The following is a 25,810-nucleotide window of genomic DNA, read 5'->3' as shown; positions in this document are numbered from 1 at the left end:
CTTGTTTGAGGAGCAGTCAAAAGATCACTACAACTTACTCCAAGAGTCATCAATTAAATAACACAATTCTGATTTAAATGACACAGTAAATGACTACACAAACTTGTTCCTAACCCAGTGGGATCTAGCAATAGATCTGGCCCTTCATTTCTAATTTGACTTACTTTTCACTCTTCTATTTGAAAGGGTGTCTATTTGTTTAGAACAATAATGGTTAGATTTCTCCCCCTCTCTCACCCATCCTTAAGTGTCCTCTGGGATGCCCAGGGAGGAAAAGAAATGCCTTCAGGATTGACTACAAATGACTGAATCACAGGACTGAATCTAAATCCAGCCACTTACTGGCTGAAATGTTTATGGGAGATTAGGAAATCTCCTTCCAATTTCACTTTTGTATTCCCGAATGGCTGGCAGCTGAAGTTTTTTTTTGTTTTTGTTTTGTTTTTTCCACTGAGTTTCAGAAATATTTGCTTTGTCACATATGACAGTTTTCAAGCTGTTTAGAAAATTTATTATTCAGTTCATTATTCTCAATATGCCAAACTAAGATTCCTAGGTTTCTCAAAGGAAAAAAACTATATTTATTTGCTGAGTTGGATAAATATAGATCTGATTTTTTTTTACTTCACAATCTTTCTCTGAGGAACTCCTGTTTTGAAGTCCTTTCATACAAAGAAGATTGCAGTAGCACCTCTTTCTTTCTTCTTTAGGCTGCAGAACAGTGAAGGTGGCTAAGCTGTGTGTTTTGTATTAGACATTGTTTATTGTGGAACATACAAAACTGTTGTTTTGCTTTCATTGAAGAGGTTAAGTTGTAGATAATTAAGAATATAGCCACTGAGAGCACATGTAATTCACTCTAGAAATTTGTTTTTGAATTTCTCTGTAATACCTGTGTGTATCCAGGGTAATTTCATTGCCTTAGGACTCCAGTGAAGTCTATTTTAGGTCGACTTACAGCCACCACAGTAATTACTACCCTCCTCCTGTTGGTCGTCCTCACCAGGAGCACTTCCACTGACTTGAGGTGCTGAGCCCTCCATGCTGGGAGCACAGCTGCCCTCCACCTCTACCCCAAGCTTTTGGCACCCTGCTCCTAGCTGGGAGTAGGGCAGCCTTCTGGGCTTCTCACTTCCCGAAGAGAGGAACCTCTGGGCAGCACCCTGGCTGGGAGCATGTACCTAGGGGCAGCCGGGCTTTAGATGCTTTCTTGTCAATTTCACAGCTCTAGCACAGAGCCATGAAATTAAGACAGCCAGCAGAAGATGTAAGATGGGATCTCCCTAACTACACCAACATAAGCCATACGCCTCTCATGGAGGTGAATAGTTATGTTGGTGTAGTAGGGCACTTACATTGGCAGGACAAGGTTGTAGTGTGTACGCTGACATAGGTCAACGTTAGATGATTTGTTTAGACCAGACCTTAATGGAGTTATTCTGGATTTATAGTGGAATAACAAAACAAAATGTGATCCTTGATTTTGTTGTTAACATAATACTTACAAATGTATTTACATAATACTTTTCATTTTCTAAGTGTTGTCTCAGCTTTTAAAAAGTTGAATTTAGCTTTATGCAAAGCTCATAAAACAATGTTAGGGTCTTAAAGTATACATTTCATTTTCTGCAGAGGACTTCTGAATGCAAGCTAGTCCCCACTATATTTTAAACAGAGAACTTACTGTTCCACATTTTCTCTATTTTTAACCAAGGTAGAATTCAGTGTATTATTGGCTGAAACCTAATGATTGAAAATTATCTCTTTCTTTTTTAATTTGCTATAAGGTCTAGTCTAAAACCATGTTCTGAAGGAAGTTCAGTTTTGACTTGAGATTTGGAATGCCTAACAAAATGCAAAGGACGTTTCAGGCAAGGAACTTGCATCCCAAATCTTTTCTTAAGAAACTACACTCTATAGAGAGATTCACCACTGCTCCACTGAGACAGGTTACCTGTTTTCATGCTAGTCTTGAACCCTTTGAATGTAAAACATTCTGAAACAGGGAAAACATGAATTGTTAAAATGCACAAAATATTTATGATGGTAAAATAAAAGTGCTTCCAGTGGTCTGTAGTGTGCATATCCTAATGAAATAAAACAATGACAAATTTATCCTCTGTTACAGGGACCTTATTAAAAAGCTTCTAGTGGTTGACAGGACAAGGCGATTGGGAAATATGAAGGTTAGTGTTAAATATGTTTAAAAACGTACACGTGAATTTTGAGGTCCACTTGTGCTTTTGTTGTGTTACTTAGGACTGAACATCTGAATTAGCATATGAAAAATATTAAGTTACATTTTTGTGTAACCCACCAGTGGGTTAGCCGGCCACAGTTTAAGGGTTGCTAGTCGGTGAAGTACATACCCCTCATTAAAATCGTTTGCATAGCTATCTCTGTACTATATATCTGAAAAAAATATGTTCAAAGTTCTTAATGTTGGTTTCTTAGTTATTTTCTTTTCAGGGTGGTTTTGATTTAAATCAGTAGTTAGAAAGACTCAATTTAATCATGGTTTTCGCCATAAAAGTGCATTCTTGTTGGTTGTTATAACCTTAATGCATATTCTTCACAAGTCAGAGATAGATGTAGGTTTCATTTTTAGAAAGTACACACTATACATTTTTAAACAGTGATTTATTTTGAAAACTTATCAGATTAGTCTTACAGGTATATCAGAACATGAATGATTGATTGGTTATTTCATTTACCAATGGTCATTGAAGCAGATAGTTCACCTCCCAATGACTTCATAAATATCTCCAATTGAACAGGTTAATCATTAATATTTGGAGGATTTTCTTGCCGTGCTGTATTAGGAGAACATCACCAGACAGACATTTAGATTGTTTTATTTAACTAAAACAACAACGTTAAGTATTCTGGGCTTTTTTTCTTCAAATAATTTAACAAAACAAGCATATCTCCCTTGCTTCTCACATTTATCTCCAGACTTCTCCTTGTCCAGATCTATTCTGCCCCCAACAGTCTTCTGTTCATTGAACTTTTTGAAACTTTGCACTTTTTAGAGAGAGGTAAGGAACTGACTCTGTACACAAATTTGCAGAGGGACAATAGAGTTGAGTTCTGTTGTTTTGCACCTCTATATGTTATGTATTTAAGAACATGTTTGCTGTTAACAAGCATGTTACCTTTGGAGACAAAAATCCACAGTTTAAGAACTGCAAAACTAAGCATCTCTGATGGTATCTTCTAGACTGAGCACTGACTCCCATTGGGTAGATAGAAAGATTAATCTAAATAATCTATACAGAAGCCTGTGGAACCCCTTAAGATTGGGTCCCTAATCCATGAACTATTGGCATTCATTTACAAAACTTTTCTCAAACATTACATGAATATATTGTCTCATAATAGAATTAGAATTTATAATCCCTATTCCATGATGAGATACATTATAACTCAAAGGTATCTTAATTAAAACTATCTTTAGATAGTTTATTTTTTTCCCCCTCAAAAAGCATTTTATCAAAAAAAAATCCAATTGATTTTTATCCACCCTGATTTTTTTTTAGCAGCATTATTTCACTTTTCTCTGTTCACCTTTTACAAGTGGTAAAGTGCCAGGAGAGAGAGGATATTGGAGAGGATATACCCACTCAACCCAAAACTGGATATGGGGATGCTCCACACTCTCCCATGTCCTTGTACCATGTGTATGAGATCTTGGGTGCCACTGGATCTGTCAATCCCCTCATCCTTTCTCTGGATTATTTTAATACCCTATGCAGAGCCAGGCCAGTACCCTTTCTGTAAGTACAGACACCACTCCATCTATTCCTCACTACTCTCCTTTGCAGCCCAAAGTGGGGGCTTATGTGGTCCACAGGGCTTTGCGCTGGCCCTTCATGCCACTGAGAAATCTTGTCCAAAGTGTATAACTAGGGTTAAAAGGTTTTCAGAAATAAAATAGAAATATATTATAAATAAGAGTGAATTTGTGTAGTATCTAATTTTTTATACTCACTGGTTATTTAATGCCCTTGTGAAAGCTTTGAAATGTTTTTCATATTTCCCTTCATATTATAGGGTTATGGATGACTTCTGTGCTTCTGTGGTTTTTTTTTTTTTTTTTTAATATAAAATTTGAACTTGAGGGGGCAGGAGAACAGCTATAATGAAATACATAGGTTAAGATTTTATGGCATACACATTCTTATAATCTTTTTGTTTTGTTTTATTTAAAGAATGGAGCAGATGATGTGAAACGGCATCGGTGGTTCAGATCTACAGATTGGGATGCTGTACCTCAAAGAAAACTAAAGGTATTTTGTACAAAAATCTTATGTAGACTATGGTAATCAAAAATCATCCATGCAAAATTTCTTCTGATACTATATAGGGGTATAATGTTGCATGTGTATTCAGTTCAGATCTATTACAGAATAATTTAAAATGTATAGTCATGTGATGCATATTAATTCTTTAAAAAGATTTGCTTTTCACTAGTCCATATTTAACATCTTCCAAATTGGTATGGGTTTACATTACAAAATCCCTAAAATAATCAGAAAATTATATCCTGTATTACGTACATGTCTCATTTCACAAGAACTAGTTAATAGCTATTTTTCAAAAATAATTAGAAATATTTTGTTGTGGATTTGAGTCTCGCTGCTGAATTTCAGTGCAGAGAAATCTTTAAATAAAATTTAAAGCATCTGGGGGAAAATGAATTTATTATTAAAATTCTAACAGATACAGCAGCACTAAATTCATCCAGTATAGAGGAACAAATGTTATGTAAAATATACCAATTTTGAAGATGCTCATTTAAGTTCTTTTGCAGGTAAAACTTCTTCCGTCTCCTTTTAAAAAAATAAAAAAGTTCCAGGTGGTACAATTCCACCTAATTATTAGTAATGTGATTTATTCCACCACATAATGTCAGTCTAGTGCTACTCAGATACATTTCTGCTTGCTTGCTTATATATGTATGTGAAGCGGTAAACTTCTGGATAGAATTTCTGGATGGAATCACTGAAACTTCTTCAGAGCAAAGAGACTGATTTTTGCTCTGTTCCATGTAGATGTTATTTAAAGAGAAACCATATGTGGCTGTTCTATGTTAGAACCCTTAAAGCTTCACTTCAGATGTTTTGTCAATATACATTGTCATCTCATATTTTTTCAAACTCTCTGCTCAAGAACATTTGAGGGGACATAATTCAGAAAGAGAATGTTTGTTTTTAAAAGTATATAGTACTTAAATTGAATGTGTCTGAATGAGAACTGTACTACTGAGATACTTTTAATAGAAAGACACATTTACTTACCTATTATACTAAGCCAATTAATACCCAGATAAAAGATACATGAGCCACTGAATGTTAGCGAGGAAAGCCTCAACTCCAAACAGCCTTGATATTCTTCGAATAGCCCACCGTTTGGGCTATTCAAATACTGAATTGCAAGTTTGTGGTGGTCTAAATAAGACATGATTAGTTCCTGTGAAGTTTGACACTACACCTTATTGTCAGTTGAAAAGATGCAACCATATCACAAACCCTCCTACTGTAGACACAGCTTATGTTCGCAGAAAAGTACTTTTGTCTGTATAGCTTGTACCAGTTCTCTGAGTAAAGTAATCCTTAACTGAAAAAAAAACCTTCTCTGCCAATATAACTCTGTCTATTCCAGGACTTTTGTCAGTATGAAAATGCCACCAAAAATCACACTCCCTAATTGATGTTAATATACTGGCAAAAGTTTCTAATGTAGAGCTGCCGTCAGTGTTTTTGATGGGTTAATATATGCACAGCTGTTCTTCTGGAGACAAAGGAAAGTCTATAAAAAAATTTAAGACTTTACACTTGAATATTTTTGATTTAAGAATCTGAATACAGAGAATTATTTTCTCATGGTATATAAGCTTTGTTGGTATGGGTTGTTCTTTTACTAAGAATCAATTATAAATGTGTAGTTTGGGGAGGAGGGAAGAGGATAATAAATATAGAAAAGTAAATTGAGGCTGGGATTTTAAAAGGATCTTAAAGGAGTTTGGCATCTAGAACCCATTGAAACACAATGGGAGTTGGGTGCCTAAATCCCTTAAGCCCCTTTAAAATACCCAGCCTCAGTTAATTCCCTTTTCTATATTTATCATCCTGTTTCCTCTTTTCCCATAACACTTTAAAGATCCTCTTAAAATCCCAACCTAAAACTGAATCCAAGCAACTCCTTCCTCACCTTCATCCATCATCACAAAGAAAAAAAAAAAGTTGAAAGGGAGGCGAATGGATTTTTTAGTTCATTATGCCTTTAATCAAAATGCTAAGCTCTTTTCTGTGAACCTCTTAAATGAAATACATTCATGCTGCTTCTGAAGAACCCATAAAATTAAATCTGTGGGGTGGGACTCGTGGGAGAAAGTTTCTTCATTCTATCTTGATTCTGGGACTGGAAGTTATGGGTTTCAGCTATGTGGCTTATACACAGAAGATTCGCAGATCTGCATAATGTATTATGAAAAGCATCTCGTTCTGATGCCACCTGGGAGAGAACTACTACATTTTTCCTGCCAATCTGACCAGTGGAGTTAAAAAGCCAAAGGGGAAGAGCAGTACTGAGCATCCTAGGCTGCCCATTTCCCCTCCCTTTTCCCCCTAAGCGCCCCCCCCCATTTTTCTCAGGGGGATATAGTAAAAGTCATGGACAGGTCACGGGCCATGAATGTTTGTTTACTGCCCATGACTATGGTTGCCAACTTTCTACTTGCGCAAAACTGAACACCCTTGCCCCGACCCACCTCCAAGGCCCTGCCCATGCCCTGCCATTTCTCCAAAGCCTCACCCCCTGCTCACTCCATTCCCCCTTCCTCTGTCATTTGCTCTCCCCACCCTCACTCACTTGCTCATTTTCACCAGGCTGGGGTGCAGGAGGAGTGAGTGCTCCAACTGGCAGTGCGGGCTCTGGGATGAGGCATGGGATGAAGGGTTTGGGGTGCAGGAGGGGGCGATGGAGCAGAGGGGTTCAGAGTATGAGAGTGGCTCTGGGCTGAGGCAGGGGGTTGGGGTGTAGGAGGAGGTACAGGCCCTGGGGTGAGGGGGGTGGGCTCTGTGTGGCTGGGGATGAGGGATTTGGGATGCAGGAGGGTGCTCTGGGGTGGGACAGAGGGGTTCAGAGTGTGGGAGGGGGCTTTGTGCTGGGGCAGGGGTTTAGGGTGAAGGGGGATGTGAGGGGAGGGCTCTGGCTGGGGGTGCAGGCTCTGGGGAGGAGCCTGCAATGAGGGATTGGGATGAAGGAGGGGCCTCTTATCTGGGGCAGAGGGTTAGGAAGCGGGGGGTGGGAGGGCTACTCCAGAGGGTGCGGGCTCTGGGGTGGTGGAGCTGAGGGGTTCAGAGTATGGGAGGAGGTACAGGCTCTGGGGTGTGGGTGTGGGCTCTGATGTGTGGCTGGGGATGACGGGTTTGGGTGCAGGAGGGTGCTCTGGGCTGGGACTGAGGGGTTTGGAGGGTGTCGCAGGGGGTCGGGTTTGGGGCTGTGAGGGGTTCAGCCTCAGCTGGGTTCCAGAAGCAGCGGCATGTCCCACTGTGATGTTGCACTCCATATGTTTTATAAAAATATGTTTATAAGTGTTGATATGATGTAACTGGAATATGCTTTATGCAAAAGGTCTCTTTTTAAGGTGTCATTACAAAGCTTATAATCTACGAAGTGTGATCATACTATTTGTATCAATGTATCATTCTTGTATCTAAAACTAGAAATATGAAATATAACTGAGGTCCTATTGTAATTATGCAAAGTGTGGGTCATCAATGGTGGTTTGGAATCTTGATGGCTCCCATTAACTAGGACAATTGGTTGTAAATGGCTGTTTACTTGTAAGTCTTCTTTACAAGCCTTCTTTGTGTGCCAGCAAGTGGGTAATGAAGTCTTCAGTGATGTGATAATGTTACCTGAACTGGAATCCATCTTAAACCTGGTGCTTTTCCATTTAGAAGGAGGGCTGAGGACCCAAAGAGACAAAGGATTCCCACCTTGTGCCAAAGCTATAAAAGGGGATGGAACAGAATAAAAGGGGCTGCTAGTCATGAGAAATCCCCTAGTTACCACCTGAGCTGGAACTAACAAGAATTGTACCAGGGGAATGGATTGGGCCCAGACTAGGAAGAAGTCTAGTCTGTAAAAGAAGCTTATTGGAAAATCTCTGAGGGCGAGATTTATCTGTAATGAGTTTCTTAATGTATTAGGCTTAGACTTGTGTGTTTTGTTTTGTTTTGTTTTGCTTGGTAACTTACTTTGTTCTGTCTGTTATTACTTGAAACCACTTAAATCCTACTTTTTATACTTAATAAAATCACTTTTGTTTATTAATTAACACAAAGTAAGTGGTTAATACCAGGGGGAGCAAACAGCTGTGTATATCTCTCTCAGTGTTATAGAGGGTGGACAATTTGAGTTTATCCTGTAACAGCTTTATACAGAGTAAAACGGATTTATTTGGGGTTTGGATCCCATTGGGAACTGAGTGTCTGGGTGTTGGAGACGAGTACTTGCTGAGCTGTTTTCAGTTAGTCTGCAGCTTTGGGGGCGTGGACCAGACCGGGGTGTATGTTTTCAGCTGGCTAGCATGTCTGGCTCAAAAGGCAGGATTCTGGAGTCCCAAGCTGGCAGGGAAAACGGACTCAGAGGCAAATTCAGCACATCAGGTGACAGTCCCAAGGGGGTCTCTGAACTTGTCACACTCCCCTCTAGCTCTTATGGGGAGGTGCAGCCGGGTGGCTCAGCGTGCTGCCCTTTCTGCAGGCACCGCCCCCTCTGCTCCCATTGGCCACAGTTCCCAAACAATGGGAGCTGTGGAGTGGCCTTGGGGTGCAGGCAGCATGCAGAGCCACCTGGCTGCCCTTATGTGTAGGAGCCGGAGGGGGGACTTGATGGCTGCTTCCTGCCAGCTGCATGGCGCAGAGGCTAGCAAGGAGCCTGCCAGCCCAACCATGCAGTGCCAGTCAATAGCGCAGTAAGCAATGCTGACTGAAGCTGCCAGGATCCCTTTTTGACTGGATGTTTCTGTTGAAAATCTGACACCTGGTCATCCTGCCTGTGACCTATCTATGACTTTTACTAAAAATACCCATGACTAAAATGTAGCCTTACTTATATGAGTATCATCATTCCCCCCCACCAGTTCCATATTGATCATGTGACTTTGGATGTAACACTGAAATAACTATGGAAAACCATCTATATCCCATATCTAACAGGAATAATCTTAATTTCAGAATTTTTTCATTATTATTAATTCCTTCAGGGAAAGTTATGTTCTGATCTGTTAATGGCTTGTAGCAAATTATATGAATAATGCTTTATATTAGGCGGTTTGATAGTCCAGTGCCTTTGTAATGCCATGCAGAAAATGCAGGTTTGATTCACAATGCTAAATTTGCTCCCTAGGTAGTAGGGGATGAGAGTTGTGTGAGAGAAGGCAACATCTGTTTGCTTTACACAAACCCATCTGCCTAATGAAAGAGAGAGATAAAGGGAGCCCCATTCTGTACCTCAGGCCCAGAAGAAGAGTAGGTTGGTGATTATGTACTAGATGTAAGATGGGAAAGGCTATGGAGACTGGGGATTCCCAGGCCAATATTAGAAATGCAAAAGACCTTCAGGGGAAGCTAAGAACAGATGGTTACTCACAATATCTCCACATTTGCTTTAAAAGTTCTACTGGGATGAAATATATACTTTTGTTAATAAAACACTGTAAAATCAGCATTTTATGATGTGGCTACTTTTTCTTAAAATAAAAAGTAATTTGAACTGCTGAAAGCTTTTCTCCTGCATGGGTTTATTGCCAGACTAGAAAAAGCATAAGATATTAATGAAGTGCAGTATCTGAGTGAAACATTTTAGTGCACTTACAAGCAATCAGTTTGATAGGTTTGGGGTGTTTTCTAAGCCAAAATATACAAATCTCTCTTGAGGAGTGGTTGGAAAGAGACACATTTGTTGCCAGCAAAAGGACCTGCTGATGTCACGGCAAGGACATATTAAAAATAGGTTAATATTTAATGTGACCAAATCACTTCTTAATACTCAGCGGGAAAAAGTCATATTATATTTAACTCTCTGAAATTTTAGTCACTAAGCAATTAGTCAAAGCTTCCAAGAATGTTTTGTTACAATCTAATCTCTTTACTGTATTACTAAGGTGCCCTTCACCATAGTATACAAGCACTGTGCAACAATTGAGAAGCCTTGAGCATGCCTACAAATGATTAGAAAATCATCTCCCCTCTTTCCTAATTTTAAGAGGGGTGCGGGAGAGTATTTATTTGTTTTTATCCTTACTACTTTACCTCGTCCTTTCTCTCATGATGTTTATTCATTTCTTCTTGTCTCCTGCTTTTCTTCCCTGTTACCCCATTAATGTTAAGGAAATACCACCACAGGAGCAAGGCCTTTTGCAATATGTAATAATTGACCCTACTTTATTTACGAATATTGCCCGGTATAGAGTCAGTGCTAAGATGCCCATTGACCCTTAAAGAGAGTTAAAAGATATGACTATTGATGGTGATCAAATCTCTAGGAGAAAACAGATTAGTTAAGGATGGAGCTCCAGCCTTATGTAATCTTTGTGTTCTTTTGGGTTTAATTCAGAGTCAGCATTATTCCAGAGCATTTTTCTTGGCTTTGCTCATCTTTCTATCAAAAATTTAATCACAGAAATTTTATTCTGTTAATAGATCCATCATATGTGAAAATATGAATGCCCCCTTTAAAATCGTTCAAACTACTGCTGTCAGGAACCTCTTCCTGTCTCATTGCACAGACCACATCAGCCCCCTTCCACCCTCATGTCTGTCCCTTTGTCCTAGACCAGGGGTCAGCAACCTTTCAGAAGTGGTGTGCCAAGTCTTCATTTATTCACTCTAATTTAAGGTTTTGTGTGCCGGTCATACATTTTAATGATTTTTAGAAGGTCTTTCTCTATAAGTCTATATATTGTATATATAAACTATTGTTGTATTGTAAAATAAACAAGGTCTTCAAAATGTTTAAGAAGCTTCATTTAAAATTAAATTATAATGTTGATCTTACGCTGCCGGCCAGCTCAGCCCACTGCTGGTCTGGGGTTCTGTTCACCTCAGCCGGCGTGGGCTGAGTGAAGCCTGCGGCTGGGACCTCAGCTGGCAAGGGTCCAGCAGCCAAAACCCCAGACCGGCAGTAGGCTATGCGGGGCTGGTGGCTGGGATCCCAGACCAGCAGTGGGCTGAGTGGACTTCCATCCGCTGGCTCCTGCCAGCCGGGATCTCAGCTGCCAGATCCACTCAGCCCACTGGCGGTCTGGGGTCCCAGCCCTGCCTACATACAGTGGGCACCTACTTTCTCCCTGGTTCTAGCCCCTTCTGTTCCTCTCTCTACACTGAGCTGAGGGTGGGAGTGCACTGAGCACAGGGCCAGGAGTGAAGGGTCTGGCCAGGAGCTAGAATGAGGGAGGGGGATCAGGGTTGGGGCAGGAGATTTGATTGTGGGGCAGTTACCTGGGCTTCTCCCATTTGATGCGAGGGGTGTAGGTGGGAATGTGGGGGGGGGTGCAGGAGCTCCCATTTGGTGCTCAGGGTGGGGGTGGGGATATGGGGGGGTGCGAGAGTCAGGGCTGGAGACATGTGAGGGGGGTGCAGGTGTAAGGGCAGACGGGGGCTGGGTATGTGTGGTGGTGCCAGAGTCAGGACTGGGGTCGTGGGGGCGGGGGTGAAGAAGTCAAGCAGAGGACTGGGTGTGTATGAGGGAGGTACAGAGCTCAGGGCAGAGGGCTAGGTGACTGCCCAACACCCCATCTCCTATATAAGCCTTCCTCCTCCTTGTCCCCTGACTGTCCTGACCCTTATCCACACCCCTGCCCTCAGACTCCCCAGATCCCTGAGGACTCCCATGCCTGTCCAACCACACCCTGCCCCCTGACAGGACCCCCAGAACTCCTGACCCATACAACCCTCCCTGCCTGCCCCAACCCTTGCCCACACCCCTACCTCCTGACAGCCCCCCCAGAACTCCCGACTCATCCAACCCACCCAGCTCTTTGTCCCCTGACCACCACCCCAAAGACCCTCCCATCCTAACTGCCCTGACCCTTATCCACGCCCCGCCCCCTGACAGACCCCAGGACTCTCATGCCCCATCCAACCCCCCTGCTCCCTGACTGCCCCCTCCAGAGCCCCCCCACCCCCACCCAACCCACCCTGCCCTCTGTCCCCTGACTGCCCTCACCCCTTATCCAACACCGCAAGTCCCAGATCCCTTACCATGAGGCTCTAAGCAGAGCCAGATACGCTGCCCACCAGGAGCGCGCAGCCCCACCCCTCAGAGCGCTGCGTGCGCAGCGGCAGGGCTCCAGGGGACGGGGGGAAGGTGGCCAGCGGCTTACTGTGCTCGGCTGGGCGCTCCGGCCCGGGAGCACGGACCTCACGGCTTGCCGCGCCAGGAGAGTGGGGCCATTTGCCCACCCCATGTGCCCTGTGTTTCTGCTCTCTGCCCCCACAGGGGGAGTGGAGGGCAGAGGAGAGCAGGCCAGTCTGGGCAAGATTTTTAATGGCACACTGGAGTCCCAGCAGGCAGCATCGTGACATTAAAAATCGGCTTGCGTGCCGTCTTTGGCATGCATGCCATAGGTTGCTGACCCCTATTTTAGGTAAACTCCTGGTCTTCATCTTTAAGGTCCTTCAGCATTGAGCCCGGACCTATTAGGCATACTAGGTTGTTGAGCCATTGATTTCTGCCTTCTTTCTACCAGTAATAGCAACCTAGAGCACTTCTCCCTCAGCCACTCCCATCCCAACTCTTCATAAATGGAAGAAAAACTCCTAGTTGAATCCATAAATCTTACTCTTCAATTCTCTACTCGCAAACCACTTCTTCCATAATGCCTTGAGTAAACTGCACCCTGATAATAGTATGCAGGTGGCACTTGTAAATCATGCCCCTGACTATATGATTCTTAGCCAATCTTATTTTTGTTATCCTGTTCCCCTCATCACCCTTGTCCCTCTCCCATCTGCATTTTTCTCTCTTCTTCTTGTACTCTGGTATTTTAGACTGCAAGCTCTTTGAGCAGGGACTGTCACTTACTGTTTATACAACGTTTACAATGTGGGCACCAACCTGTTTGGTCTCTAGGCACTACTACAGTATGTGTTCAAAAAGATGACAAATAACTGAGAATTGTTGTGGTATGAAACATCTATTTCATTTTTGTGTTGTTTATTTCTCATCAGCCTCCTATAGTGCCGAAGGTATCCAATGATGGAGATACATCTAATTTTGAAGCTTATCCTGAAGATGACTGGAACAAAACCCCTCCTGTAGCCCCTAAAGATCTAGAAATTTTCCAGAACTTCTGAGGGCGGACAATCAAATTCGGCAAGGTATTTGGCCTTCATCTTTGTCAGCAGTAACCTTAGTAAAACGGCAGCCTGTACTATGTATGTTGAAATTCAGTAGGAAATGTCGGTTTGTACAACAGAGCCTTATGCAGAAGAAAAAGTGCTACCATATTTGCCCATCACTTGTGTTCTCATATAGAGCTCTACTTCTGCAAGTTCCCTCCCAATGGAGCTATTTTGCAGGACCTATGTTCACCAGGGCTGCCTTCTTCCAGCCCGAGAATCAGACGAACACACACACATGTCTGAGAGTACCGGGTTAATCAGAAGTCCTAAGCTGACCCCTTTATATGTCCCTGGACTCAGCAGACTGGGTTGAGCAGCACTTTCAAGCTGCCACCCTCATATGTCCCAGGTTCAGCGCATGCCTATCCCCACTTTCATGTTACAATTGTTCTAGTAGTAACCCACTTGATGCAAGGATTTTTAGCTTAGGTATGAGGAGCGTTGCTGCAGAGTGAATAAGAGAGCCAAAGAACACCCGCCGGGGGGGGGGCCGCAAAGAGGGAAGCAGCCAGCTTAACCATGAAAATTATGTATTGCCATGTAATAACCATACAAACAAAATAGTTACACTATTAAATCTAATCTAAGTCAGGTTTAGAAAACTATAACTGATCACGCAAGTCAGGGTCAGAAAACTATACCTAGAGAGAGAGAGGGGGAGTGTGAGCTGGGTTCTTACCATTATGTGAAGCTTGGCTCGAATGGAGGTCCAAGGTGGTGATGGTAGCTGAGGGTCTGGAGTGCTGGAAACAGGCAGAGCCCCCAGCATGATCAATCAGGAGAAGATGAAGTTCCAGTGGAACTGGTGTAGATTTTTGATCCAAGCATCAGAACACTTACTTGAGCATGAGTGGGATTTTTGTAGGGACAGAACGATGGTTCACGGGAGAACACTAGATTTGTTTATGGGTAAACTGATGGCTCAAGGGAGTATACCAAAATTGTATTGTTCAGGCTAGACAATAGGAACTGATCATTCCTGGCTATGGGTGGTGTTCCTTCGAGGGGGCTCACAATGCGATTAGGAAGCTTCAGTATTTTGAATACCAGTAAAGGATTTATTACTAGAATTGGTCTGATAACTACTGAGCTGAGTGTGTGCAGGCCTGGGTTCATTAGCATCTGGAGCAGAGCTCCCCCATCATGCTGTGCTTCCCAGCTTTTCTGGTCCCAGGGTTCAGTGCTGTTCTTGCCTTGGAATCTCTGTTCTCCATTCAGTCTGTGAATGGGGATGCCTGCCTGTCCCATCCTTGATACAAATGAGGCGAGGGGAGTTTCCTTAAACCTGTCATCCTTATCCCAAGGATTTAGGTGTTTCCCACTGCCTTTTCATTGCTTTGTGTAAGTCTTTCTTCTGATCAGCTTTGGTTTAAGCAGAGGCTGGGGGGGAGGTCTTTCGTGAGTCAGACAGACTGTATACTGTGCCCCGATTCCCCAAGAACACAGAGCTTGACAGGTAACAGCTTCTGATTATTTAATCACATCGCTATAAAATTTACCTTGCTCTTTTTAAGATTCGGTTAGGGTGAGAAAAATGGAGAAGGGTAAGGAGAATTGCTGTTAAAGAATAGCTGAACCAATGTATAGTAAATATATAAATAATACGAAGTATAGTAGTTGAAGAGATACTAGATAAGTTTACAGATGAGGTGGTCCAAGTATTTATATGTCCCTATTTTCATAGCATTGTAATCTTAATTATACTAGTCTGGAACTTGGCATTCTTTTAAACTTTTTTTTTTTTCTTTTAGTTTCATGTTGGAAACTGGAAGAAGATTGAAGTGGTATTCGCAAGTTTGCAAGGAAGAACTGAGAACATACATGAAGACATTCTTTCACATGTAGGAGAGTGTTATCACATTCATATGTGCACATTAGTAGATAAATATTTAAACAATTGGCAGGCAAGAGAGACTCATTTTAACTGTATGGAATTGGCATTAGTTTAGCATATTATGATACTGAAAGTTTACTCTGAAGTAGACTCATAAATTCTATCTTGTAGTTTTTTAACTTGTTTTAGTGTTAGTTTCCTGCTATGCCCAGATCCTTTTTGCATAGTTAATGCATAGACTTAATTTTATAAGTTTATACTAAACTTGTGTAATTAAAAGCACAAATTAGTATATATGTATATAATGAATACATACAACTAAAGCACAGGAACTGTGCAAAGATGTAAATTTTTGTACTTTGCAGAGTCTGATTTTTATTTTTCAAATGTTTTTCAAGAAGTTCTCTGAGGGAAAATCACAAAAGGATAAATGAGTTTTTCATCATCTTATATGCATTTTATAATTCTTTGTAAAAAATAAAAATAATTAAGTTTAAAAATTTGTACCTAAAACTTCCAGTGCTTCACATTTGCAACCATAATACTTGAAAGCAGAAAGAAAAAGAACATGTTTTGTTGTTCATTTAAAAAGCATCTTAACACCTTCATAAGTAACTTTGGTTAAAACATATATGATATTTGGTGACTACACACTGTGTATAGTGGGTTTCCCTTATATGTGAAATCACTGTAGGGCATATAAAGCAGTGCATGCTGCTAATGAGGGGCGGGGGGTACATCTGTTGCTCTCACTGTGTTCTACTTTATCCAATTTCTGATATTTAAGTAGGAGAAATGAGTTACTCAAAGAAAATTTGAAAAAGCGTAATCTAAAAGATGTGAACAGTAGTATAAACAGTGGAATGTGTTAGTGAAGACTACTCAATCCTCCCTAACAAATCTGGATCTTAAAAAAAACAACCAAAAGCTATTAAACATTATTATTGTTTGGTTATGCTGCAAAATATGGAATTATCTTTGAATATTTTCCCTAAAAATCATAGAATTAAATAAGTTTGTGGAAATGATCTGTACAATAGCTCCATTTTTTTTAAACTTCCTGGCTCTCCCTAGCAGCTCTTTTCCCCCAAGTTGAGTACTAGCAGTGTCAGGCATACTTTGATTATAGTTAAAATTCTTTTTGTTATTGACCTAAGTAGGAGCTGTTGGATGCTCAGTACTTTTGAAAATCAGACAGGTGCCTAAATATGGGTTTAGATACCTAACTTTGTGCTCCTATATTTGAAAATCCAGGGCTAAACTTATTAGAGTCTTGTCCTATAGGTCCTCACCATTGGGAGTTTAACACGTGCAGGATCGGGCTTCAGGTTTAAACCTAATCTGTTTTTTATCTACTCTGATCAGTTTTCTAGGTGGACCACATCAGTTGATAAGCAGAGTGCACTGTATTTAAGGAATATTTGCAATAATGCTCCATTTTAAGTAACACCAAATACTAGCAAGTGATGTGTGTGTATACACATACATGTAGAGGTAGATTTAGCTATAATTTAAGAATATTTGATTTCATGTTTCACACTGTGATATTTGCGCTAATGTGAGGAATTGATTTTGAAGTATCAAAGTTTAAAAACAAAACAAAAAATACATGCTTTCAATGATTATATTGTAGATAAATTTGTAGTTAGGCCAAAAGTATTTTTTTAAAAGGCATATTTGTGCACTGGAGTCTTACTACTTATACTGATGGCTCTAAGTAGAGTTTAAGAATACCAAAACAGATGATGTGGACACTTCTCCACAGATCTCTGCACCTCAGTTGTAACCTGCAGTGCCCTAGGTATTGTTGAAATCTAGGCCTAAGTTGGGTAATTGTTCTGAGCTGCATGCTGCAATATAGTATGTGATATTCAAATAGTCACTTGGCTCATAACCCAAGCTGGTAAAATAATTCTGCTTCTGACTTCAGTCAGATTTTCAGCCAGGAGTCTCTAGCAGTAAAAAGCTGCTGACATCTGTACCCACCTAGTTCTCATCAGTGCACAAGTGCAGTGAGCTGACAGATATATGTTCATCATTTTATATAATGAATCATATGTCAAACTCCAATTTCTTCTTTATATTGAATAAATAATGGATATATCCCTGGACCTATACACAATGCAGGAGTGTGACCGATTACATAAGTGTCTTGCGGAAATGTAGACAGTGTTTATCTGGAGGTAACTGAGACACCAAAGGGAAAATTTTGTATCGCTATTGACATCTTGATAACTTTATGCAAGTGCCACGTGTCACTGGTTATTAATAGGCCCCAAGTGCCACTCACATTAAATACTGTGTAGAAACTGGTAATAAATAAAAATAAGACACAGAACTGGCATAAGGAACAGTCATTTTACTTGGTAAAAATATATCAATCTCTGTAAAATGTTTGATCTGGCATGTATTTATATGCAGGGAGATAACTTTCTCTTGCTGATTTGATAGAATAATTAAGTACACAGCACACAGAGCTTGTATCTTCGAAAGAGTACAGTTCTTTCTAATGTGTAAGTTTACAGTGTTTCATGGAGAACTACAAAACCCGTTTCTTATTACAATATGTACATATTGCAATGAGTGTACTGAATTTCAAGAACTCCAGTTTGCAGATTTAAAAAACTGAACTGCCTAAGGCCTCATTCAAAGCCAGAAGAGGGGAATACATTTGAACACACGTATCACAGCGGCGGTAATTGATCTTGAATGTTTTCACATAAGGGGTTAGATTTTTGTCCGTGAAATTTATCCATTGTTGGCAGTGGATGCACTGAACCTCTTTGTGCCAGAGAGTAGAGAAATCTAATCAGGCAGGTAAACTAAGTTGATAGATTAATTTTACAATCTTTCTGGAATTGTGTGTGCATATATAGCTCAACTGCTGATCTCTCATTATTACAGACTAATGATCTCTCTTTGTGCTTTCTGGTATAAAACTTACTTCACATTTTGGTAACTTATGATTATTAACCATAGACCGTTTTCGTAACATAATTTTAAGTGAAAACTGTTTTGTAATTATGATCAGTTATTTCCTGTACAATACAGAATTTAAGAGGCACCACTGCCTACACATTTTATTTATTTGTATATCTGGGTCAGTTTCAATTTAACTGTTTGCTGATTGGGATTTCACACCACACTGTTGCAAATATATATCAGTGCTTAACCAGGAGTTCTTAGAAACACTGCATGAAGGACTCTGATTTCTTCAGTAATTTAAAACATTTTTTTCATTTATTATTTGACTCGTGTTATTCTCTAAAGATCTTTTTATAATGGTTGCTTTTGTTAACAAGTATTTTGCATATAAACTAGTGCTGTTTTCCCACAACAGTCTATAAGACCTTTATATTTCTTCAGCTTCAGTGAACAAGAACGTTACAAAAGAAACATTACAATTCTTTATTTTTGTGTTTATATATTTGTTTTTAAACTGCCCAATATGAGCTTTTAAGGGAATGAACTTGCATTGTAAACTAAATTGCCTTGTAACCAAATGATTAAAATGCTTCATGATTTAGATGGAGAACATGCTGTAGATTTTCCTGTAAATTAGCGTAATTGATGAATACTTGTGCTACTGAGCTTTAACTAACGTGATCTTCCACTGTAGAAAAGTCATTGTTATTTGATCAAAATATAGGTACTAAACTATGTTTAAATGGATGAACAGGGATTTTGTAAGCAATTAAAATATGCCTACTATTCAGCCCATCTGCTTGTGATGCAGTGCTTCCTATGCTATACAATTATTTTTCAGCTTTCAAGAACTGTAGCATGATTCCTTTTGTACTGTACTGTGTACAGACATTTCCATGTATTGCACTTTTCTGTGGCAAACCTAACTGCTTGATAAATATTTGGATAGTGAGTAGTGGTAGTTGCAGCAGGCATCAGTGTACTACTTAACTAATTTGAACTGCTAGACTTCCAAGGTTAACTTAGACAACTGTTACATGTTGTTGGTTGCTTGTCCTAAATCCAATGTATAAGTACTGTTCAAAGTCATAAGTCAGCCCTCATTGCACAATTAAAATCACTGTGATCTGTACATAAACTTTAGTAAAATTTTACTGCTGTTTAATTTATGTAATATCTGTCAATTCTGGATTTGTTTAATAAACCTTTCTATCTTTATAAGTGTCTAAAATCTAGTTTGCTTCAATTTATATTGGGAAGAGGGTATAACTTTTGCACCAGCTTTCAAAATGAAAATGCTTAATTGTTTTGTTTTTGTTTTTTTTAAACTTTCCCTTTTTAAAGCAGAAGTCGAGATTTGTCTGCACAAGACTCAGGTGGGGAAGGATATTTCAGTAGCCACTGGCATGAAGAGTTAAAGGAAATATTGGAGAACAAAAATGTTCTGATTCCTGTTTGTTCAGGGATATCTTCCATAGTAAAAAACATAGTCTGCAAAGTTCTCATTAAAATATGTAAACACTTTGTCCTGATCTAGTTCAGTGTGTTCATGATTTAATGCTCTATAGCTTCCCCAAGTTCATTCCATGCTGTTTTTAATTTAATCAAGTGTGAAAACACATATACTGAATCAAGTACTTTTAACTAAATATTCCTGTGTTCAGCAGCCTCCGAAAAATATATACTGTTTTACAGATGTTCATGTAGGTGTGGTATCAAACTGCTTCTCTGTGGTTGTGATGATTTCCTGCTAGAATAGTCTAGTGCTTTAGTGTTGCATTGATCATAATATACAATGGCAGGGGAAATCCAAATTAAAATTCTATTTTAGAATGGTCTCCTAGCAAGTCACTTAAAATTGAACCAACCAAAATACTTTTAGATCAGCCACTTGGAAATTCTATCCCTCTCTTTGCCACAGAGTTCTGTTGTGATGCTCAACAATCACTTAACCAAAAATGTCACAGGTGGTCACTAAATTGTGTTCCTCATTTTCTGGGTGCCCAACTTAGGACACCTGGAATCTGATTTCCACAATGAGCAGCACTCACAGCTGCACTTGAACTCAATGAGGGCTGTGCTCTGAAGAAATAATATGCTGTATAATGGTAAGTATTCTGAAAAATCAGATTGTAGATATCTCAAATTGAGTATCAAAAATAAGTGGATACTTAGAAGAGAACATAAGAACAGCCATACTGGGTCAGACTAAAGGTCCACCTAGCCCAGTATCCTGTCTTCCAACAGTGACCAATGCCAGGTGCCCCAGAGAGAATGAACAGAACAGGTAATCATCAAGTGATCCATACCCTGTTGCTCATTCCCAACTGGCAAACAGAGGCTAGGGACAGCATACCTGCCCATCCTGGCTAATAGCCATTGATAGACCTATCCTCCAAGAATTTATCTAGTTCTTTTTTGAACTCTGTGTTATAGTCTTGGCCTTCACAACATCCTCTGACAAAGAGTTCCTCAAGTTGATTCTGCATTGTGTGAACACTTCCTTTTGTGTTAAACCTGCTGCCTGTTAATTTCATTTGGTGACCCCTAGTTCTTGTTATGAGAAGGAGTAAATAACATTCCTTATTTACTTCTCCACACTATTCTCAATCATATCCTTCCCCTAGTCATCTCTTTTCCAAGCTGAAAAGTCCCAATCCTATTAATCTCTCCTCATACGGCAGCTGTTCCATTCCCCTAATCATTTTTGTTGTTCTTTTCTGAACCTTTTTCAATTCTGATACATCTTTTTTGAGATGGGGTGACCACATCTACACGTAGTATTCAAGATGTGGGTGTACCACAGATTTATATAGAGGCAATATGATGATTTCTGTCTTATCTAGCCCTTTCTTAATGATGCCTAACATTCTTTTTGCTTTTTTGGCTGCCACTGCACATAGAGTGAATGTTTTCAGAAAACTATTCACAATGATGCTAAGATCTTTCTTGAGTGGTAACAGCTAATTTAGACTCCATCATTTTAATGTGTAGTTGGGATTGTTTTTTCCAATGTGCATTACTTTGCATCCATAAACACTGAATTTCATCTGCCATTCTATTGCCCGGTCACCTAGTTTTGAGAGATCCTGTTGTAGCACTTCACAGTCTGCCTGGGACTTAACTATCTTGAAAAGTTTTGTATCGTCCGCATATTTTGCCACCTCACTGTTTACCCCTTATTCAAAAATGATCTTGAAAAATGTTGAATAGGACTGGTCTCAGTACAGACCCCTGGGGGACACCCCTATTTACCTCTCTCCATTCTGAACACTGACCATTTATTGCTGCCGTTTGTTTCCTATCTTTTAACCAGTTACCAATCCATGAGAGAACCTTCCCTCTTATCCCATGACAGTTTACTTTGCATAAGAGCCTTTGGTGAGGGACTTTGTCAAAGGCTTTCTGAAAATCTAAGTACACTATATCCATTGGATCCCCGTTGTCAACGTGCTTGTTGACCCCCTCAAAGAATTCTTGTAGATGGGTGAGGCATGATTTCCCTTTACAAAAACTGTGTTGATTCTTCCCCAGCAAATTATGTTCATCTATGTGTCTGGCAATTTTGTTCGTTCTTTGAGAGGGGAAAGCCTGTCAGTTTGACATCTGTAGTATACAAGGCCTTGGAAAAAAAATTGAAGGAAAAAGTAGTCAAGGACATTGAGGTCAATGGTAATTGGGACAAAATATAACATGGTTTCACAAAAAGCAGATCGTGCCAAACCAACCTGATCTCCTTCTGTCATAAACAGATAGCTAAGATTAATATCTCTTTCACTTGTAAAGGGTTAACAAACAACACCTGACCAGAGGACCAATCAGGAGACAAGATACTTTCAACTCTGGATGGAGGGAAGCTTGTGTGTGTGTTCTTTGTCTGTGTTCTCTCTGGGATCTGAGAGTGACTGGACGTACTACAGGCTCTAATTTTCTATTCAAGTAGTAAGTGCAAGTAGAAAGGCAGTTTAGTCTTTTTAATTGGTTTTCTTTATTTGCAAATGTGTATCTGGCTGGAAGTATTTTAAATTGTATTTCTGCTGGAGGAGGCTTTTTCTCCAGTTTCTATAAGCTAAAAGACCCTGTAATATTCCATCTTGAATTTACAGTGATATTCTTTATTCTCTTTTCTTTTATTAAATGTTTTTCTCTTTAAGACCTGATTAATTTTTTCCCCTTGTTAAGGCAAAGGAACTAAGTCTGTACTCACCAGGGAATTGGTGGGGAGAAGGGAGGAGTAGTAGTGGGGGAGGAAAGGTGAATTTCCTCTATGTTTTAAATTCACGGAGCATGAATCTCTCTCTCTCTGTCCAGGATAACCCAGGAAGGAAAAGCCTGAGACGACGGGGGAGGGAGGCGGAGAAGAGGGAGCAGAAACCTGATTTCTCTGTGTTGTGATTCAAGAAGTTTAAAGCACGGTGATCTCCTGGTGCACCCAGGGCGGGAAAGATCTGGGAGGAAGAAAGGAGGGGGAAGGGAAATGTTTTATTCCCCTTTGTTGTGAGACTCAAGGAATTTGAGTCTTGGGGTCCCCAGGGAAGGTTTTGGGGAGACCAGAGTTTATCAGGCACGCCAAGTCCTGATTGGTGGCAGCTTATCAGATCTAAGCTGGTAATTAAGCTTAGAAAAATTCATGCTGGTACCCCAATTTTTTGGACTCTAAGGTTCAGATTGGGGAAAGATACCATAACACCTTCTTTGAGAAGGAACAAATTTTTTAGACAGGAAATGCATGGATCTAATTTACCTTGATTTCAGTAAAGCATTTGATACAGTTCCACATGGGGAGTTATTAGCTAAATTGGAAAAGATGGGGATCAATATGAAAACTGGAAAAGTGGATAAGGAACTGGTTAAAGGGAAGACTACAACGGGTCGTACTGAAAGGTGAATTGTCAGGCTGGAGGGAGGTTACTAGTGGAGTTCCTCAGGGATCAGTTTTGGGACCAATCTGATTTAATCTTTTTATTACTGACCTTGGCACAAAAAGTGAGAATGTACTAATAAAGTCTGTGGATGACACAAAGCTGGGAGGTATTGCTAACAGAGAAGGACCAGGATATCATACAGGAAGATCTGGTTGACCTTGTAAACTGGAGTAGTAGTAACAGGATGAAATTTAATATTGAAAAGTGCAAGGTCATGCATTTAGGGATTAATAACAAGAACTATTGTTATAAGCTGGGGAGGCATCAGTTGGAAGTAACAGAGGAGGAGAAGGACCTGGGAGTATTGGTTGATCACAGGATGACTGAGTCGCCAATGTGATATGGCTGTGAAAAAAGATAATGCAGTCTTGGGATGCATCAGGTGAGGTATTGCCAGTAGAGATAACACGGTGTTAGTACCATTATACAAGGCACTGGTGAGACCGCATCTGGAATATTGTGTGCAGTTCTGGTCTCCAATGTTTAAGAAGGATGAATTCAAACTGGAGCAGGTTCAGAGAAGGGTTAGTAGAATGATCCGAGGAATGGAAAACCTGTCATATGAAAGGAGACACAAAGAGCTTGGCTTGTTTAGCCTAACCAAAAGAAGGCTGAGGAGAGATACGATTGCTCTCTATAAATATATCAGAGGGAAAATACCAGGGAGCGGGAGGAATTATTTAAGCTCAGTACCAATGTGGACACAAGAACAAATGGATATAAACTGGCTGTCAGGAAGTTTAGACTTGAAATTAGATGAAGGTTTCTAACCATCAGAGGAGTGAAGTTCTGGAACAGCCTTCCAAGCGGAGTGGGGGGGGAAAAAGACATATCTGGATCCAAGACTAAGCTTGATAAGTTTATGGAGGGGATGGTATAATGGCCAATATTTTGGCAATTAATTTGTCTTTGACTACTAGCAGTAAATATGCCCAATGGCTTGTGATGGTATGGGATCTGAGTTACTACAGAGAATTCTTTCCTGGGTGTCTGGCTGGTGAGTCTTGCCCACAAGCTCAGGGTTTAGCTGATCGCCATATTTGGGGTTGGGATGGAATTTTCCTCCAGGGCAGAAGCCCTGGGAGGGGTTCGCTTTCCTCTGCAGCGTGGGGCACAGGTCACTTGCTGGAAGGTTCTCTGCACTTTGAAGTCTATAAACATGATTTGAGTACTTCAATGGCTCAGACGCAAGTTTGATACAGGAGTGGGTGGGTGAGATTCTGTGGCCTGCATTGTGCAGAAGGTCAGATTAGATGATCATAATGGTCCCTTCTGACCTTAAAGTCTATGATTCTATAGTTTCAACCAGTTTGCTTGGTATTGAAGTCAGACTTTCCTGGCCTGTAATTGCCAGGATCACCTCTAGAGCACTTTTTAAAAATTGGCGTCACATTAGCTATCCTCCAGTCGTTTGGCACAGAAGCTGATTTAAATGATAGGTTAGAGACTACAGTTAGTAGTAAATCTGCAGTTTCTCATTTGAGTTCCTTCAGAACTCTTGGGTGAATACCGTTGTCAGGTGCTACCGGTGGGGTGCTCTGCTCTGTTCAGTGTTGATATCAATCGGCTGCGTGCGTGTTCCTTCTGTGTGCTGTCCCAGCTCTGCGCAGATAGCTGACACAACAGATCCCGAGAGAACCCCCAGTGACCACAGACTCTACTAAGGTACGAAGGCACTTCGGCCAGGTTTATTGTCAAACGAAGCACAATGATAGTTCCTTCTAGACTTTACTCTACAGGACATACTAGGAGTATGTGCCCCCGGCAATGGACTCAGCTCAGTCAGTGGCGGGACTTTCCACTGCCCCCTAGGCTGGACAAGGACACTGCCCCAGGGATGCATTCTTATACACAGGTACAAACAAGTTACACATCACTCCTGACGTATTGAGGTGCAACTCCTCTACGTAATAAAGTGCCGCCTCTCACCTTGTACATGTTGGTTCGAACAAAACAACTCTATCCATCATATTACCCTTTTGCCCCTGTCATTGGGAAGGGTCAGTTTGTTCCTTGTTGTCTGTGGGGCGTGTACAAGTATGCAAATGTTCTGATATCTGGTGTCCAGTACCTTTTAGGTATGTCTCTTTTTGCAGCATCAGCCCTTTCCTTGCCAGCTTCTGTGAGCAGGGCCTGCCTCTGGCTCACAGCTTAACTTTGCTTTATGTTAGCAAAGTCTTGAACATTACTTTATTTCAGGTCTTAGGCCTCATACCAGGCCTCTGATATCAAGGTTTATATCTCAGGATCTCCTCTTACTACAAATACCATCTGGTCCTGGTGACTTGTTACTGTTTAGTTTATCAATTTGTTCCAAAACCACCTCTAATGACAGCTCAAATCTGGGACAGTTCCTCAGATTTATCACCTAAAAAGAATGGCTCAGGTTTGGGAATCTCCCTCACATCCTCTGCCTTAAAGACTGATGCAAAGAATTCATTTAGTTTCTCTGCAATGGCCTTATCATCCTTGAGTGTTCCTATAGCATCTTGATTGTTTAGTGACCCCACTAGTTGGAATTTAGCACGCTGCCTGCTTCTGATGCACTTAAAAAAAATGCTATTACTTTTTGAGTCTTTGGCTAGCTGTTCTTCAAATTCTTTTTGGTCTTTCTAATTATATTTTTACACTTCATTTGCCAGTGTTTATGCTCCTTTCTATTTTCCTCACTTCCACTTTTTAAAGGATGCCTTTTTGCCTCTCACTGC

At 40.5% G+C, this 25,810-nt stretch overlaps 1 protein-coding gene across 1 annotated transcript in view; it reads left to right on the top strand.

Annotated features, from left to right (window-relative positions):
• LOC115656022 (cAMP-dependent protein kinase catalytic subunit PRKX) overlaps window positions 1-19,361 on the top strand; it is a 55,370-nt gene extending 36,009 nt beyond the window's left edge. The window contains exons 6-9 of the mRNA XM_030572220.1: window positions 2,129-2,186; window positions 4,212-4,289; window positions 13,245-13,394; window positions 15,170-19,361. Coding sequence (XP_030428080.1) covers window positions 2,129-2,186; window positions 4,212-4,289; window positions 13,245-13,370 — 262 coding nt within the window. The 3' untranslated portion in view covers window positions 13,371-13,394; window positions 15,170-19,361. The remainder of the gene's footprint in view (window positions 1-2,128; window positions 2,187-4,211; window positions 4,290-13,244; window positions 13,395-15,169) is intronic.
• Window positions 19,362-25,810: the final 6,449 nt, after the last annotated feature.

Source organism: Gopherus evgoodei, chromosome 1 (genome assembly GCF_007399415.2).
Source record: "Gopherus evgoodei ecotype Sinaloan lineage chromosome 1, rGopEvg1_v1.p, whole genome shotgun sequence".
NCBI classification, from domain to species: domain Eukaryota; kingdom Metazoa; phylum Chordata; order Testudines; family Testudinidae; genus Gopherus; species Gopherus evgoodei.
This window is presented reverse-complemented; position numbering and strand designations above follow the sequence as displayed.